Source organism: Meriones unguiculatus, chromosome 2, assembly GCF_030254825.1.
Source record: "Meriones unguiculatus strain TT.TT164.6M chromosome 2, Bangor_MerUng_6.1, whole genome shotgun sequence".
Classification (NCBI taxonomy): Eukaryota; Metazoa; Chordata; class Mammalia; order Rodentia; family Muridae; genus Meriones; species Meriones unguiculatus.
In genome coordinates this window covers 12,694,215-12,710,425 of record NC_083350.1, presented here as the reverse complement: position 1 = coordinate 12,710,425, position 16,211 = coordinate 12,694,215, and the positions used below count along the sequence as shown (strand labels likewise).

At 35.8% G+C, this 16,211-nt stretch overlaps 1 protein-coding gene across 11 annotated transcripts in view; it reads left to right on the top strand.

Annotated features, from left to right (window-relative positions):
* The window catches only part of Pias2 (protein inhibitor of activated STAT 2), a 71,139-nt gene extending 57,561 nt beyond the window's left edge, over window positions 1–13,578 (top strand). For 4 of the 11 annotated variants that reach the window (XM_060377014.1, XM_060377015.1, XM_060377016.1 and 1 more), the window contains 4 exons: window positions 4,120–4,259; window positions 7,941–7,991; window positions 8,102–8,139; window positions 10,613–13,578. In XM_060377014.1, coding sequence (XP_060232997.1) covers window positions 4,120–4,259; window positions 7,941–7,991; window positions 8,102–8,139; window positions 10,613–10,795 — 412 coding nt within the window. In that variant the 3' untranslated portion in view covers window positions 10,796–13,578. Of the gene's footprint in view, window positions 1–4,119; window positions 4,260–4,848; window positions 4,959–6,011; window positions 6,124–7,940; window positions 7,992–8,101; window positions 8,140–10,593 lie in introns of those variants that run through there. The other 7 variants (XR_009589744.1, XM_060377019.1, XM_021662319.2 and 4 more) reach the window with 7 other exon arrangements.
* Window positions 13,579–16,211: the final 2,633 nt, after the last annotated feature.

Here is a 16,211-nt window from a genome sequence, read left to right as displayed (position 1 = left end):
TTTCTGGGGCTTGGAGAGAAATGGCTTGGTGGTTTAGAGCACTTACTGCTGTTACAGAGGACCTGGGTTCTGTTTCCAGCACCCACATGTTGGCTTACAACTGTTCATAATTCTACTTCTAGGTGTTGTGATGTCCTCTTTTGGCCCCCATGGACACCAGGTACTCATGTGGTGCACTTAACATGCAAGTAGCACACTGACACACTTAAAACAATTTTATGATACTATAATGTGAAAGTAAATTGCCAGGATATTACTGCTATATAATAAACATTAGAATTTAGATCATGTTTTATACCAAATAATATGGAAACCTTACTTGTTCTATATTTAGGTGTTTGAAAATGCATTAAGAGTTTTCATTCATATACTTAAGTTCACTCTGGGCTCTTGCTCTGATCATACAAGCAGAAAAGAAACTGGGGTTTTCAGCAACTCTTACTGATCCCCAATTGAGAGAGATACATATTTAATACCCTTACTGTTTGCTCCCTACTTCTGGAGCAGCTCATCTTTTGCTTTATGTGTACATATGCTTGTGTGTATATTTATGAATACTATGAGGAAATGAGTAACATATTAAAGCTTGAAAAGTTTTCTTATTAAATTTTAGTGTCAGAATTTACACCGTTTAAATAGTAATTTATGCCAGAGCTCTTTAATGCAGCTTTATAACTTCTGTCTGAAGAGACTTATGATATAAGCATTTAGAAAACTTTCAGATTAACCTTACATCATGCTCTGTCCCAGTTCTTGAGAGCTTGCATCACTTTTATTTTTGTTAATAAACTGGAATGTTGGATTTATAGTAATAGTTGCAAGGGTCAAGCAATAGGAATTAATCAGCATTGAATATTTTGTTTGTTTGTTTGTTTTCAGGCTTCCTCTGTATAGCCTTGGCTTTCTTAGACCTACCTTATGAGACCAGGCTGGCCTTGAACTTACAGTGATCTTCCTGCCTCTGCCTCCCTGAGTGCTAGTATTACAGGTGTGCACCACTGCGCCTGGTCTACTACTGAATATTTTAATATTAACCATCTCTAATGAGATTTTAATAATTTGATAATTTGTGTGCCCATTGGATTTGTATATTTTGACTCCACCTTTTTGGCATGGGAGAAACAAAATAAGTGTACATTAATTAGGTTTAACTATATGGGCATGTAACATAGGCTTGACTCTTAATTGTCAGTCAAGGGTGCAAGGAAGGAAAGGGAGTTTGATGATTTTCCTGAGAATCAAATAACAGTTCAGTTCAGGATCAAAATGAGAAAATCCCTAGGGAATTGTTGTAGGAGGAGGAGGAGCTCTAGTGGAGACAGTTATTGTCTTTTTTACTTCAAGCTGTAAATTTTGGGGATAGTGGTGGTTACAAATTGAGCTTAGGGCTTCTTACATGCTGAGCTGCACTCCTAGCTTCCTGAAATTATTCTTCCTTTTCATGACAGGGAACAGATAGTATATTAAGTAGATTGCTAAGTTGAATTTATTTATTACTATTTTTTAATATATAAAAATTTTTAAGTTGTTTGTGGAGGGGAGGAGTACATAGCAGAGTACCATTGAAGGCCAGATGATATCAAGTCTTTTGGAGCTGAAGTTATAAGTGATTGTGTACTGTCTAATGTGGGTGCTGAGGCCTGAATTGTAGGGTTTTTGCCATAAAAGTATATGCTGTTAAGCATTGAGCCATTGCATCAGTTCCTAAATAGGAATTTTTTAAATAAATTAAATACACACACACACACACACACACACACACACATTCTTGTGTTCATGCTTTGCTCAGCTTGCTTTCTTATAAAACCCAGAATCACCTGTCCAGAGCTAGCATTATCCACACAGTAGGCTTGTCCCTCCCATATCATTAGTCAAGAAAATGGCACACAGGACAGTCTGGAGGCAATTCATTATTCCCAGATCACTTTACTTTGTGTAGGTTGACAAAAACTAACCAGCACATCAGGTTTATGTTTTTGCCTTAAGTATATTGTATTTCCTGGACCCCTACCTTGATCAGTTTTTATACAAGACGTCTGAACTCTGACCTGATACTATGGCATTGCCATAATTAGCAGTACAATCTTGCATATATACTCAAGACAACTGTGTTTTCTTTGTTTCCAGTATTTCTGGTTTTGATAAGAGATGTGGAGTAGCAGCTAGGCATTTTTAAATATCTTAATATCATGACACAAAGCCAGTTTTAGAAGGACCTTTGAGTCTAAGTAGATTCTAACAACTCAAGACTTTGACACTCAAGATTATAGAAGAGTTTCTATAATGCAAATATGATAGAGTGTGTTTCAGCTGTGGGAATGGATGTCTACATGCCCTGATTATTATCCTTGTCCCACTTTGTCACCATGGTTTTCCTTTAAGTTTCTAAAGAATTTATACTTTTTTTTCTTGCCTTTTCTCTCCCCCCCCCTTCTATCTGACCGTTGCTTTTGCCCCTTCCCTCCCCTCTGGGTCCCTGCTCCTGCCCCCAGGTTGGTTGTTTTGTTTGTTTGGAAAAGAATTTAATTGAAATTCTCTGTCTCTGCCTCTCAAATGTGACTAGTGCTAGGATAACAAACTTTTGTTACCATGTCTAGTTTTATGTGGTGTTGGGGATTGATTGCCAAGACCTCATGCATGCCAGGCAGGTACTCTACAAGCTGTGGTACATTCCCAGCCCAAAGAATTGTGTTGTCTTCAACCTCATACTGGTTTTTCTTGAGTCTTGGTTTTTGAGTTGGTATTGGTTGGCAGCTATGGGATGCTAACTTGAATATTTTGCTCCCTGTCTGTATCTCATAACTTCTTGCTAACTTATCCATTCCCAGTGTAAACAGTCCATAATGTTGTTTACTTTCTTAAATATGTTTAAGATACTTCTCTTATAACATGCTAGTTGTTTTTCTAAGCTAAGACAAAACTAGGGTTTAGATGAATGTGAAATCCTGCTTCAAGCCAAGCCTTTCAAACTTATGCCCATTTTTTAATAGTCTGCTTTTTAGAATTATAAAATCTTAATTAGAGACTATGCATAATTTTTATACACACTAAACTGGAAAGTATGCTTGATTTGTATTTGTAGTAGCCTGAATGGCTCACTTCATAGGTATAGATCCTTTTACAGGGGTAGGTAGTATGTTATTGGAGTCAGCATTTTCATTTCTGGATATTATGAAGATCTTAAATCCTGACATTTGGTCATCTTGTCCTAATTTCTGATTGTATTGTTGTACCACCAAGCTGTATAGCTTTAGGATTGATTAATTCAGATCATTTCTACATTTCAAATCAAGTGATTGAATTTATAATTCAGACTGAATAAGCCTGTGTTAGTAGTTTCATACAGAAGTTCTTATTTAAAAACCGTTTTGGTTTTCAATTCTTTTTTGAGACTGCCTCTCACTAAGTAGTCTTGGCAGCCTTAGAGCTCTCTATTGTAAATCATGCTGCTAGGGAATGCTGGGGTTAAAGGCATGTGCTACTGTGCCCAGCAGTTAAGTCAGACCTTAACAGCCCTCTGTTTTAGTGCCAAATGTCTTCATAGATAAGTTACAATTTTATATATATATATATATATATATATATATATATATGCTAGTGTACATTAGCATAAAATGTAAATAACATTTCTGTTTGTGAATTAAAGTATTCCTTTACGATGGTGGTTCTCAACGTTCTTAATGCTCTGACCCTTTAATGCTATTTCTCATGTTGTGGTGACCCTGCAACCATAAAGTTATTTTTGTTACTACTTGATAACTGTAATTTTGGTACTGTTATGAATTGTAATGTAAATGTCTGATATCCAGGATATCTGATGTGTGACCCTTGTGAAAGAGTCACTCCTCACAGGTTGAGAACTGCTGCTTTACAGTATATTTTAATTCCACCTTGCTTCTATGCCAACAACTAGTTTTCAGAACCAAGAGGTATTCATGTGAGAATGAAGGCTGCTAGGAAAGTTGAGAATAGAGTGTAGAAGAATTGTGTAGGAATGACTGCCACACACTTGTGCTGAGACTTATTGAACGTATATCTGAGAGTGCCCAGTGGTTAAGCTCTTCTCTCCTTTGAACTAACAGCCAGATTATTTGTAATTTCCCATACTATTTAAAACAGGGTTCTCATGTATCAGCCATCTTCTGTAAGGGTGCCCAGTGTGACTTCTGTCGATCCTGCTGCTATTCCACCATCATTAACAGACTACTCAGTACCATTCCACCACACGCCAGTGTCAAGCATGTCATCAGATTTGCCAGGTAGGTGAGAGTTTGTTTTGTTTGTTTTATTGCATCCTTTTTAATCTGTGAATGTATATTCTGATTTCGGCCATAAATGAGATTAGGGTTTTTTGTTGTTGTTGTTGTTGTTGTTGTTTTGTTTTTGTTTTGGGATGGGGGTGGTATGTGTCTTACATGTGTCTGAACTTTATATTTTATAAAATTAAGTTTATGGAGAGCATACTTACATTAAGGCTGATATTTGAACAATATAAATCAATGTCTGATTGTTAAATATTGAAAAACTTTTTTTTGCAGTTGATAAACTTAAAATAGAATGGACCAGTTATTTTTAGAAAAGTTACTAGTTATTAAATGCTGTATAGCAGTTAGATACCTAAGAACTTCAGTTTGTATTTCTGTATTATTGTCAATGTACTTTTTTGTAATTAGTGATTGGATGTGTAATTCTTATATAAGTAGTCATAATGTGCAGGTCTGGCATTGATGAATTTAATATTTTTATAGTATAAATTTAAGTAGAACACCAAGAATGGAGACAAGACAGTTTTCATAGATTCTGACATTCTTTGTAAACATCATAAATCTGAATCTTCTGAATCTGCAGGAGAACAAAGAAGAAATGATACTAATAACGAAGTGCAGCTTGGAACATCTTCTGATACTGTGCAACAGTGAATACAAAATAAACATAATTTGTTTTTATGGAGTTGAAAACAGCTTGATTATTTCAAGAAAACATACGTCTACCTGATTATTGCTAGTGCCATATTGTCAGGTGTGAATGGTGCTTAAAAGTCGTATGATTAAAATTTCAAAGTGCTAAAACCCTCACATATTTAACTATGTAGCATTTATGCTTTGTAAAGTTTATGGTTCAAGTAAGGAAAGACTGTGTGATTGTCAATGAGGGATGATCAGTCTGCTGTATTAACAAAGCATTTAAAATTCAAACATTTCAGCTTCATTAATGTTAATTAAAACACAAATTATATTGTCAGAATTTTTAATCGCACTTTTTTTAGTTATAAATGATAGAACATTTTAAATTGAAATACTTGAGGGCAAGAAAAACTATCAATGTGTTACAGTTGAAACATGATAAAATAAGGAAATAACATTTTGCAAATAAGGCAGTAATATTTTACTCTTGATGAAACTATAAATAGTGTTCCTAAGTGATAAATTTTTTGATGATAGTCTACTCTTTAATTACTAGGAATAATTTTCAAATTACACAGAAATGTTTTTATTGAGGAATAGTTACATTAATCTCTCTTTGGATTTTGTTTGATGCTTGGGTGACAATCTTAAGATTTCAAACAAACGTTAGAAAAATGTTTATATATATTATAAGTGCATTGTGTAAATTGTAGTATGTGTAATTATCTGTATGTGAGACATCAAAACAAATAGACCAAGTACATCTAAAAAGCTGTTCTAAATAGATTTTACATTTGCAGGGATATCTGACAAGTTGAGTTGAAATAACCAATTTTGGAAGACATTAGTCCTCAGTGTACAGTCTATAATGATATCTCTCAGAAACAGTTGTAATATTTTATCAAACTTAAGTGTTTACTTAGGTGGCAACAGTTGATCATTGAAAAGAATGAGCATTTTCAAATGATTTGTTTCAATTTGTGGTACATTTTCTGAAATGGTAGTACTTTCTTTAGCTTTTGTTTAGCTTGTTATTAAAATAGAATGAGTAACCTCCATTAAAGATGGCAAGGCAGACATGGTGACTCCTGCCTGTCATCCCTACAGATAGGAAGCAGAGGCAGGAGGTCTGAGTTCAGCCTGTCAGCCTGTGACAAAGCCAAACCAACAACAAAAACTATTCAAAAGCAGGAGCTGAATCTAAAAGATGACTCAGTGGGTAAGAGCATTTACTGCAGAGGATCTGAGTTCATTTTATAGCACCCACATGACAGCTGACCAGCATCTTTAGCTACAGCTCCATGGTATCCAGTGCCCCCTCTTCTGACCAGTGTGGGTACCTGTGCATATGTGCATGAGGATATGCACACACACACACACACACACACACACACACGCTAAAAATATCTTTAAAAATGTAAAATCTATTGTAAAGTGAGCACATATGTTACACCACTTAGAACAAAACAACAGTGAATAAAATCTGCCCGATTTATTAAGTGATACTCCAATAAATCTTGATGACATGGTCAGTGCTTGAAACCATTGCCTGTAAAACTCTCAGAAAGCTTATAAAGGCCAGCGAGACTTGAATTGCTATTTAAAAGCAGAGAGATTTACTAAATAATTTAAAAGTATTCTCTTTTAAATCTGTCGCTTTCTGGTTATCATTTTAGTGAGTAAGTCACTGCAGCAGTAGGTTTTGATTTGCTTTGTTCATCAGTTTAAACTGCTATATCATGTAGCTAGTAATATTATACTAATACATTTTAAAAGTGTTTAAAAATTGTTTCAGTAGTTCCTTCTAAATGGCTGGGGTTACAGCTTGTTTAATGATAAGTGTTTACACTCATTTGTAAATAAGGAAATAATGAGGCTTTAGATTTTTTTAGTTAAAGTTATTAATAGTTTTTATTGAATGTCCATTATCTTTCTTACTAATCTCTATTTTTATAGTGATAAAGTATTATACTTTCACTCCATGTGGTTGGTCTATTAAATGCCAGCATATAGAAATTTATGGGAGCCAGATGGTGATGGTGATGTACGCCTTTAATCTCAGCACTTGGGAAGCAGAGGCAGACAGATCTCTCTGAGTTGAGGCTAGCTTCGTGTACAGAGTGAATTCCAGGACAGCTAGGGCTACATAGAGAAACCCTGTCTTAAAAAACATAAAAACAAACAAACTACTGGAAGGTAAATGAAGGCATCCATGTAGGCATAGGAATATTCCAGGAATGAAAAAATAAAAATACATGGGACTGAACAGATGTTAGCCTTTTTGTTTGTTTGTTTGTTTATAGTATGTGTCTATGTCTTACTTTGAAATAATTTCACTGGGTAGCCCTGGCTGGCCTGTTAGATCTGCTTATGTCTGCCTCCCAAGTCCTGGGCAACATTGCCCTAATTTAATGCCTGTACTCAGTATGTGGTTTCTTTTTTAATGTTTTAAAATAATTTAAAAGCATTTGATCACACTGGGAGGTCTTAAGAATTTTGACTTTGAAAATTTTTGCTAGACTTTTCAGATATTTTTTTTTCTATAGCTTATTGTTACTTGAGTACTTTTTTGAGGAAAACTTTTTTTCACGTTCCTATTCACAGAGTGTAGTTGTAGAGTTCAAGTTCCTTGGTTTAGGACCTTGCATGAGCTGAGAACCTATTAACTGTTAAACTAGCTTGTTAGTAAGTAGCACTTCCAAGTGCTTGCTTTGTGCAGAGCATTATCCTGGGGAGTGGGCAGATAGCTCCTGATGAAGTAACTATCTGTTAAGGAATTGGTATTTTTTGAGTAACCTAATGTGTTGTATTTCTGTAAAATAAATGTAAAGTATCTTAAGAACCTAAGTATGTTGTTTTTCAATGGTTGAAAGGTGATTATGATTTGTAATTATGTCCTTCTTGCTCTACTAACTGACAAAAGAAAAAGATTTGGTTTTACTAATCTGAAAATTTTTTGGCCTGCTGCTTTTGAGTTGCTGGGAGGCAGTTTTTCTAGTTTTTTGGTCAAAAAATGTATTCATCTTTGGGTTTTAGATACATTACACATCACCAGTTATGATTATAGAACTTCACTGTGGAAGAGAGGTGAGCATTTACCACAGATGTTTTCTGACTTATAAATGCACAATGATCTTGAGATATAATTCTTGTCTCCAAAATATGAGACAACTATTAACAAAGCATTTTTGTTTTAGGTTTGGATTTTCTTTCCCTTATTCCAGTTGATACCCAGGTATGTATCCTGAATTTAAGCAACTAATTTGTATTTGATTGTTGATTATGTCATACTAACTAAATATGACCAGTTGCATAAAATCAGGACAGTCAATTCTCATGTGGATGGAAAGGAAATACTACATAAATATCACAATTTTATTTTAAGGAATAAAGTTACTGTTGTTAAACTTATTTATTGCTCTTATTACTTAAACTTTCTGTTTTTATGGACATAATCACTTGGTTTTTTCTACAAGTCTACAAGTCCTATGAGTGAAAGCAATACTAAGTTTGTAAGCTATGATTTTACACAGTAAAAACATTTACTTAAAACAGTCAGCTAAAGCTCATCTAATTTGGATCAGTGATTGAGATTGGATCATTGCTTAAAAGACAGAGTCAGACTTTGAAAAGGCTTCAGTTGGAAGTTGCGGTAGTGCTGTTCTCAAAGAAAAGAAATTCTAGGAGTATCACAACAACGGAGGCAAAACACAGAAAGTGAAGGGATCGGGTGGAACAGCAAAAGAAAGCACTTGAGGCACAGATGTGGCACCTAGGGATAGCTGGAAGAACTGATCCATCTCACCAGCTTCAGACTTGACTGACCGTAGATGCCGTGTGAGCTTCTTGTTTCAGTATCTGCATTTGATTGCACAAACAGCACAGGACAGTTGAGCCCAAGATCTGTGTGGACTGAGCATTTTCTTCTCACCCTGACTTGACTTTGTTATATGAGTAAGACCTTACAGGGAAGTTACATATTTTTTTAGAATGTAAGGTCTTTGTGTTTAAGAGAATTGCATACTTTCATATGAACAGTGCTTTAGAAGAATAATCTTGGAACCTATAGTTTTTATTTCATAGCTTTATTTAACATGCTTAGTTGGGGGCTGATTTATTTGGTAACTTAGTAGGAGGATGAGAGTGGAGCTTTATATTGACTATAGGATCCATAGGTTTCTCCTCTACATCATCATATTGTTCCACAATGCTTATTAATTCGTGTACAGCTGTATACTTAAGGGATCTAGAGTAAAAGTTAAATGGCAGCAATCCAGCTCTTAAGTGTTCAAAGCAGCAGGACAGCAACATTTATTAGCATTTTTACAGATTAATGCTATGGTATAGGCAAAAACAAACTTGGATCTTGGATGGTAGCAGATTAAAATGCAACCATCTAGGCTTTTTATATTTTCAAATGTTGTACTATAATTGGCCTGAATTTAGAGAATTTTTAATGCTTGGCAGTTGCACTGTCAGAGCTTCCACAAATGTCCATTGAATTTCTTCATGTGTGGCATTAAGTTTATAGACAAACCAAGAGTTATTCATTCAAAAAAAAAAACAATAACTTTCTTTGTTGAAAGGAGGCCTCACTTGGGCACAGTGGATCACATCTTTAATCCCAGCACTTGAGAGGCAGAGGCAGGCGGATCTCTGTGAGTTCAAGGTCAGCTTGGTCTACATAGTGCCTTCCAGGAAAGCCAGAGCTACATAGTATGAGACACTGTCTTTAAAAAACAAAACTAAAAACCAGCCAACCAGTGAGTCAATAAACAGGCAGCCTCAATTTCATTTGCACTTCCAGCTGTTTCCTTTTTTATGTGCCTTGAACATCACGTACTCTTGACAGCTCAGTTTTGAGTTACTGTTCATAATTCATTGTCTCTAAGATGAATCTAAATGATAGGTAGGATGGGTAATACTAGGTGTCCTTACTGAGTTGTTTTTTTTTTTTTCTGTAGTCTAACTGAAGACAAACTTAGTAGCACTAGATATAACGTGTTAAAATCAGTGCAGTTGTGTTTCATGTAAAACATTCTACAGTGAAATATAAAATTACAGTTAGCTCTTAATCTACATTCTTACCATTTCTAGATTACTACACTCAGGTTTGTATTTGTATGTGAATCATCACCCAGATGGAAGGGGACTTGAAATACGGACTTTTGGAGAGGGATGTTAAGAAATATTAAATTGTGGTTATGTTCTTATTCTCTGAACATCCCATGGTAATTAGCTGCCATATATCTTCCAATTCAGAATGAATGTTGACATTATTAATATGTATTGTTACATTTGTTTACAGAGGAATCTAATGCCATCATTCAGCTTGTCACTCTTAATATTTCTCACAAAGGGTCTGTTTGATTCTAAATTTTGAAAAATCACTGAATTTTGTTTCAATAATTAAGTTATTTTTGAGGTTTGAGTCGATTAAATGATTTGTTATTGTTGACATTTTCCCTGTGTATATGATCAGCAAACAAGTTCCATACCTTCAAGACAATTAAGTGTGTGGTGTTCAGTAACGTACGTAAAGTAGCTAAGTCCATACCATATTCCTCTTAGATAGAAAATTTGGTATTTTTAAATCCCAACAGGATTTAGCTTTGTGGCTGTCAGTTGTACATATCTTAACAATTTCTAGTCTCTTTATTTCAAACCATTGTGGCCTCTTCCTTATCAGCATCATTGTTTGTTTCAAGCAGTACTGTCCTCCTATGTTTTTGGATAGTCTCACCTCACCCTTAACAGCAAGCAGTACGTCTGTCACCACCACCAGCCCCCATGAAAGCAGTACTCATGTTAGTTCATCCAGCAGCAGAAGTGAGACAGGGCTCATAACCAGCAGTGGGAGTAACATTCCTGACGTCATCTCTTTGGACTAAAGGCGGACACACTTGATTCTGGGAATCATTCATCAAAACTACTTTTTCTTGGATGTCTAGTCCATGGATGCTAATTTTTGCAATTTAATATTTATTGAAATGTCAAATGGATTCTTTGCTTTCTGAGAGATGAACACAGATGACTCCAGCAAGAACCAGATGACATGCAAGGACTTTTCTTACGCTGTACACTGAACATCAGATATATTTCATCTACAGCATTGTCTTCTGGAACAGTGGATTTCAGTTTCTCCATTACTGGATGGATTCTACAAACCAGTTAATCTTTTGTTACAATAAACAGCAATAAAATTATGTAAATAGTTAAACTTTTGTAATTAAAGATGTAATCACTGATCTAGAATAACAGCAACTTCTGTTTAATATGAAGGAAAATAGGTGGGAAGAAGTCGTGTTTCCTGAATGAATACTTTCTGTAGAGATTTGTTCTATTTTGTTGAAGTATTGAATTTTCAGTAACAGGCCAGAACCTGTGTTCTACTTTTCTTCTTTCAGTTCTGTGTTCTTCATGATCCCATCAAAGAAAATTTTCTCCTGTCCTTAAGCATTCACACTGTTTGCTGATATATGCAGAGGAAGGTGCCGGGATTTGGTCACTCTTTTAGTGATTATGTTTAAGAATGACACAGATTTTATTCTGATATAATGTGTTATTTTTGGTTACCTTATTCTAGAATTTTCTAAAAATTCAAGCCTTTTTTTTTTTTTTTGAAAGAAGCTCTATAGCCTTTAAATGAAATGTGCTTGAGTTACCTGGTAGAATTTTCTTTATGATGTCCAGAGATAACGTAATAGTTGGGAAGTACCAGAACATATTTAGGAGAGGTGGAAATAACTATATTCTTCCTGAGAATTTAATTGATTTCATGTATTTTATTGACTAGTACAGTATACTATCTTGGGTGTAACTTTTTGCCTTTGAATGGCATTAATAAATTATATTTAGGGATTCTGATCATAACCCTTACCAGTGTGATTTCAAATTTAGCAATTATTTTCAAGTTTAAAGAAAAGTCAGTAGTAAATGATGGGTGGTACCAGATCTCATTTTCCTAATTTTTTTAAAAGAATTTTTTTTTAATGAAAACATGCACAGACATAAATTAGGGATATTTAAAGTGACGTGCCCCAAAGCCCCACTTAATGCTGCCTTTAAAACACCCCTCTCGTGTGGCTATGGTGGGTGCACTCATCACTTGTTTCATTTGGATTTCTTAATACTTTTTAGTTCTCAACAATTTAGTATTTTCCTGATGCCCAGTGGTCTACCTATGTTGTCTATATATTTTTTAGCTTTTTATGTTTTTATTTTTAGTGGCTACTATTAATTTCTCAAACAAGTCCAATATAAGGACTGTGTTCTGTACAACAGGGACGTGTCACTTATTTCAGAACTGCGGCAGCTCTAGAGAGCTGGCTTGTCCCTAGTTGGCATTTTACCTTCTCAAGTTTCCATGGCCTTTGTGTGATTTTTGTACAGGTGCCTGTGTAGTTGTCCATGTTGTCCCTTCTTTGCCTTCAGCACCTCATACTCGTTGATCTTTCCTTTTGATAGGGCTTTCAAGTCATCAAAGGTAGGGAAAGCAAAGCAAGCCCCTGTGCTCACTGTGCTCACTGTACTGTGTCCCCTGGTTGACTTTACCTTTTTAGCCAGCCCAGATAGAAGATTTCTTCCTCTAGGATTTTATATTGTGGCTGTAAGTACAGAGGCGGTTTCTGTTACCTATGTAATAAGAAAAAGTAACTTGGCTTCTGTGCTATAATTTGTTAATAAAAGAAGTGATGCAGAGTTGTCATTATTTGTTCACCCAGTTGAGTCTCAAAGACTCGTTACTAGGAATCAATGAAGTCTTATAAGTAATGAAGATGGTAATAGAAATTATTTACTTAGATCTCATAATAGATATCTCTGCTTTTGTAGTTGTAGTACATTTGCCACTTTCACGTGAACAGTTTTAGTGTTCATTTTGTGTTTAATGAAATTACCAAAAATTTTACTTTTTCTCAGGTGACTAGCACCGTTAAAATAGACTTATGTTCTTAATATTAAATTTTCAGGTGTCTTTGAAGGTCCATACTTTCCTTTCTGTACTTCTCTCTGGTTACTTGGTGGTAGCAAAGCCCCTCTTTTCATAATGTCACATTTTAATGATGATCCCGACCTCTTAGCAGAGTCTTGCTAATGCAGACTTATTTGTAACCAGATAGATTAGAAGAGGTCATCTTGCTGTTACTTAGATGTCAGCCACCTGCCTAAGGAATTGTGAACGTTTACAGTCCCTTGGCCAACCTCCATTTTCAACTTTTCATGTTGCTTTAGTAATCCCAGGCACTGTAGCTACTGCACAGAGCTCTGGTCATGAGGACTGCTTTTAAACAGCTAGCTCTCTGACTCACAGATGAGTTAATTTCAGATTTTACTTCATTTTCTGCCTCATACTTGATATGTGCCCTAGGGTGAGTCTAATGGCCAAATGAAATAGGACAGGTGAGTTTAGTTATATGGCCTTTTATTTGTTGTAGAGCGCTGTAATGAACACGTGATGCATAGGTAAGAGGTAGTGAGTGTAATCCAGTTGATCATAACTTCATGTCAAGCAAGATTCCATTCGAGTAGACTAAATGAATTTGAAGGGAAAGTGTTGAGTTTTAAACAAAGTGCTGAATGGAGTTAAACTAAATCTATTTTTACTTTAATATGCCTTCAGTCAGTCCTGCACACTTACCTTTGTCTTTTGCCAATAAAGTATTCATTAGTTGCATTTGTGTTTTAAAGTAAGGCTGGTTTTCACAATAACTTTTTTAGTTTTCAGGTATTCTTTTTCAGTTGCCTTTGCTTGATTATTTACAAGGAAAAGTATTTTTTTTCCTGCAGGTTTGTATCCACTTCTATGGAAAAATCATAATTTATTTTCCACCCCTTTTCATCTTAAAAATAAAAATCAGTGCCCATTTGATTTGAGTCTGACATTGATTTTAGTAGCTCTGGGTCCAGGTAGTGTAGAAGTTCAGAGTTGCCATTTGGAGGGCACTTGATTGCTCAGCCTGGCTCAGTATCTCTCTTGCTACACTTCATGTATTACAATTCAATGTGTGGGGAAGATTTGAGTGATTCCCCTGCTTTTTTAGAGACTGGTGCTCTTAGTGAGTGGCTGGTTTGTATCTTGCTTTTGTTAGGAGCTTCACAAAAGCAGCGAATAAAGCATAATCAGAACACTTGCCCATTCACTCCTTCCGTGAGCAGTGATTTTTGTTTGTCAGTAGTGTATGTTCATTGCAGAGAGTTGAAGCAAAGGAGAAAAACAAGGAGAAGTAACAGTCATCTCTGGTATCTCCAGGGGGAGAGAAGCTTCACTTTCACTATTTTTTTGCACATCGTACACACCAGCAAATAGCGTAAAAAGATTGTATAGCTACTTTTTCCAAGAACTAATTTTTTTTTTTAGGTATCGAGTCTTTGTTTTGTTCTGTGCACATTTGTGTGAAGACCAAAAGAGGGCCTTGGGTCCTTTGGAGCTGGGACTGCAAAGCAAGATTGAGCCACCTGATGTGGGTTGTGGGAACTGAACCCAGGTCCTCTGGTAGAATAATGTGTGCGCTCTTAACCTCTGAGCCATCTTTTCAGTCCCAACCTTTCAATTTTAAATACAGAGTTGCTTCATGTGTGTGAGATTGAGATTGATCCACAAATGCCTTAGTCTTATAAAGCGCATTGTATTTGCATAATATTAAATCATCTTTAATATATTGCTTAATACAAATACTATGTAGGTGGGTGTTACCCTACTTATTCAGGGAAAAGAAGTCTGTTCTCAAAGTACAGCCCTCTCCCTGGCAGTAGAACTCTGCAGTTGATTCTATTCATGGATACAAGATGTATGGACATGGAGAGTTGACCACACTTGTTTGGCAAAATTACTGTGTATGGGTACCCAGCTGGCTTTTTACATAGTTTTACTTAGCACTATGAAGGTAGCATCTACCCTCTCAGACTGAATTTTGGATTTTGTTTTGTTTTAAACCATTTGTGCTTAAGATGCCATCCCCTCTTTTAGGTTCCATTCACCTTTTTGAGCTCCTAATGCCAATAGGGTTTGCTGAGTCAAAGGCAGTTCAACACAACCTGAAAAGATGCTAAAACAGTATGATCAACTGCATTTCTCTTTGAGTTCTTTTAAATGTATCCATTTATTGTGTCTAAGTGAACATATATGCCACAACAGGTGTGTGGTCAGGACAACCTGTAGGAGTCAGTTTTCTTGCCATCATGAGTGTACCAGGTATCAAACAGGTTGTTATGAGTGTACCAGGTATCAAACAGGTTGTTAGATTATGTAGCAAACATCTTTGCCCTTTGAGTCCTCAATGTAATTATTCTTTTTGTTGCCAATAAAGTCCTGTTAGAAGACCAGCTGCCTCTTTGGGGAAAGAAAATAGTGCTGGCCGGTTTGTTTCTGGAATCCTTGTAGTACAAGCAGAAGCAGGTGGATCTGAGCTTGAAGCCAGCCTTAAACTACAGAGTGAAAGTGAAGCCAAAAAGCTTACTGTGTTGAGATGTTCAAGGTATAGCATTCTGATAGGCATGCACTTTCTCAGACTTTTTTTTTACTTTTTTTTTTGGTGAATGGCTTTTAAAGCTTTTGTTTTACTAAAATTGAACTGTTAAGATGCTGGCTTAGAATAAAATACTGTATTTTGTTCATTATCAACTATACTTCACATAAAGTACTTTGAGACCGTCTCAGGCTTAAAAGGGTTTATAATCCAATTTGAAAAATTAAGAATTCTTAGTAATTGTGCTGAAAACTTAAACTAGTATATCATTCCTTGACAAGTGAAACAGATACCGCCATATTTTCTGACACAGGATGAATACTGACCTAAACCAACTGAAAAAAAAAAAAATCCTTGCTCTCGATTAAGGTGACACTAATTTGTGGTGTTTAGGAGACTAGAATGGAACTGTAGACAATTTTAAGAACTGGTTTCAGATGATGTAATTGAAAGAGTACATGCAAGTTCTCATCCTGCTCCTGTCACTGGGAAGATTATGCTGCTGTTGAATACTACAATGCAAGTCATGTAGGGGAGACAGTTCTGTCATGAGATATTTAGGAAGAACTGTCAGGCCCTTCCCGATATTTCTGCAGTTAAGTGCAAACTGCCTTGTTGCCCATTTTGCCTTGTCTCTGTAGTGTGCACATTGTATTCAGTCATAGTTGCCCATTCCCTCCTTAACCAGCCTTGTTTCCATCTCATTATTTCACTGCTTCATGGTACCAAGCAGTGCCACCTAGGGTCCTGCAACCCTACAGTTTATTCACTGGTGTATTTGTCAGAGTAGTTGCTGCCCTTTCGCTATTGTAAAAAAGTCTGCCAGGAGGGATAACTTGAG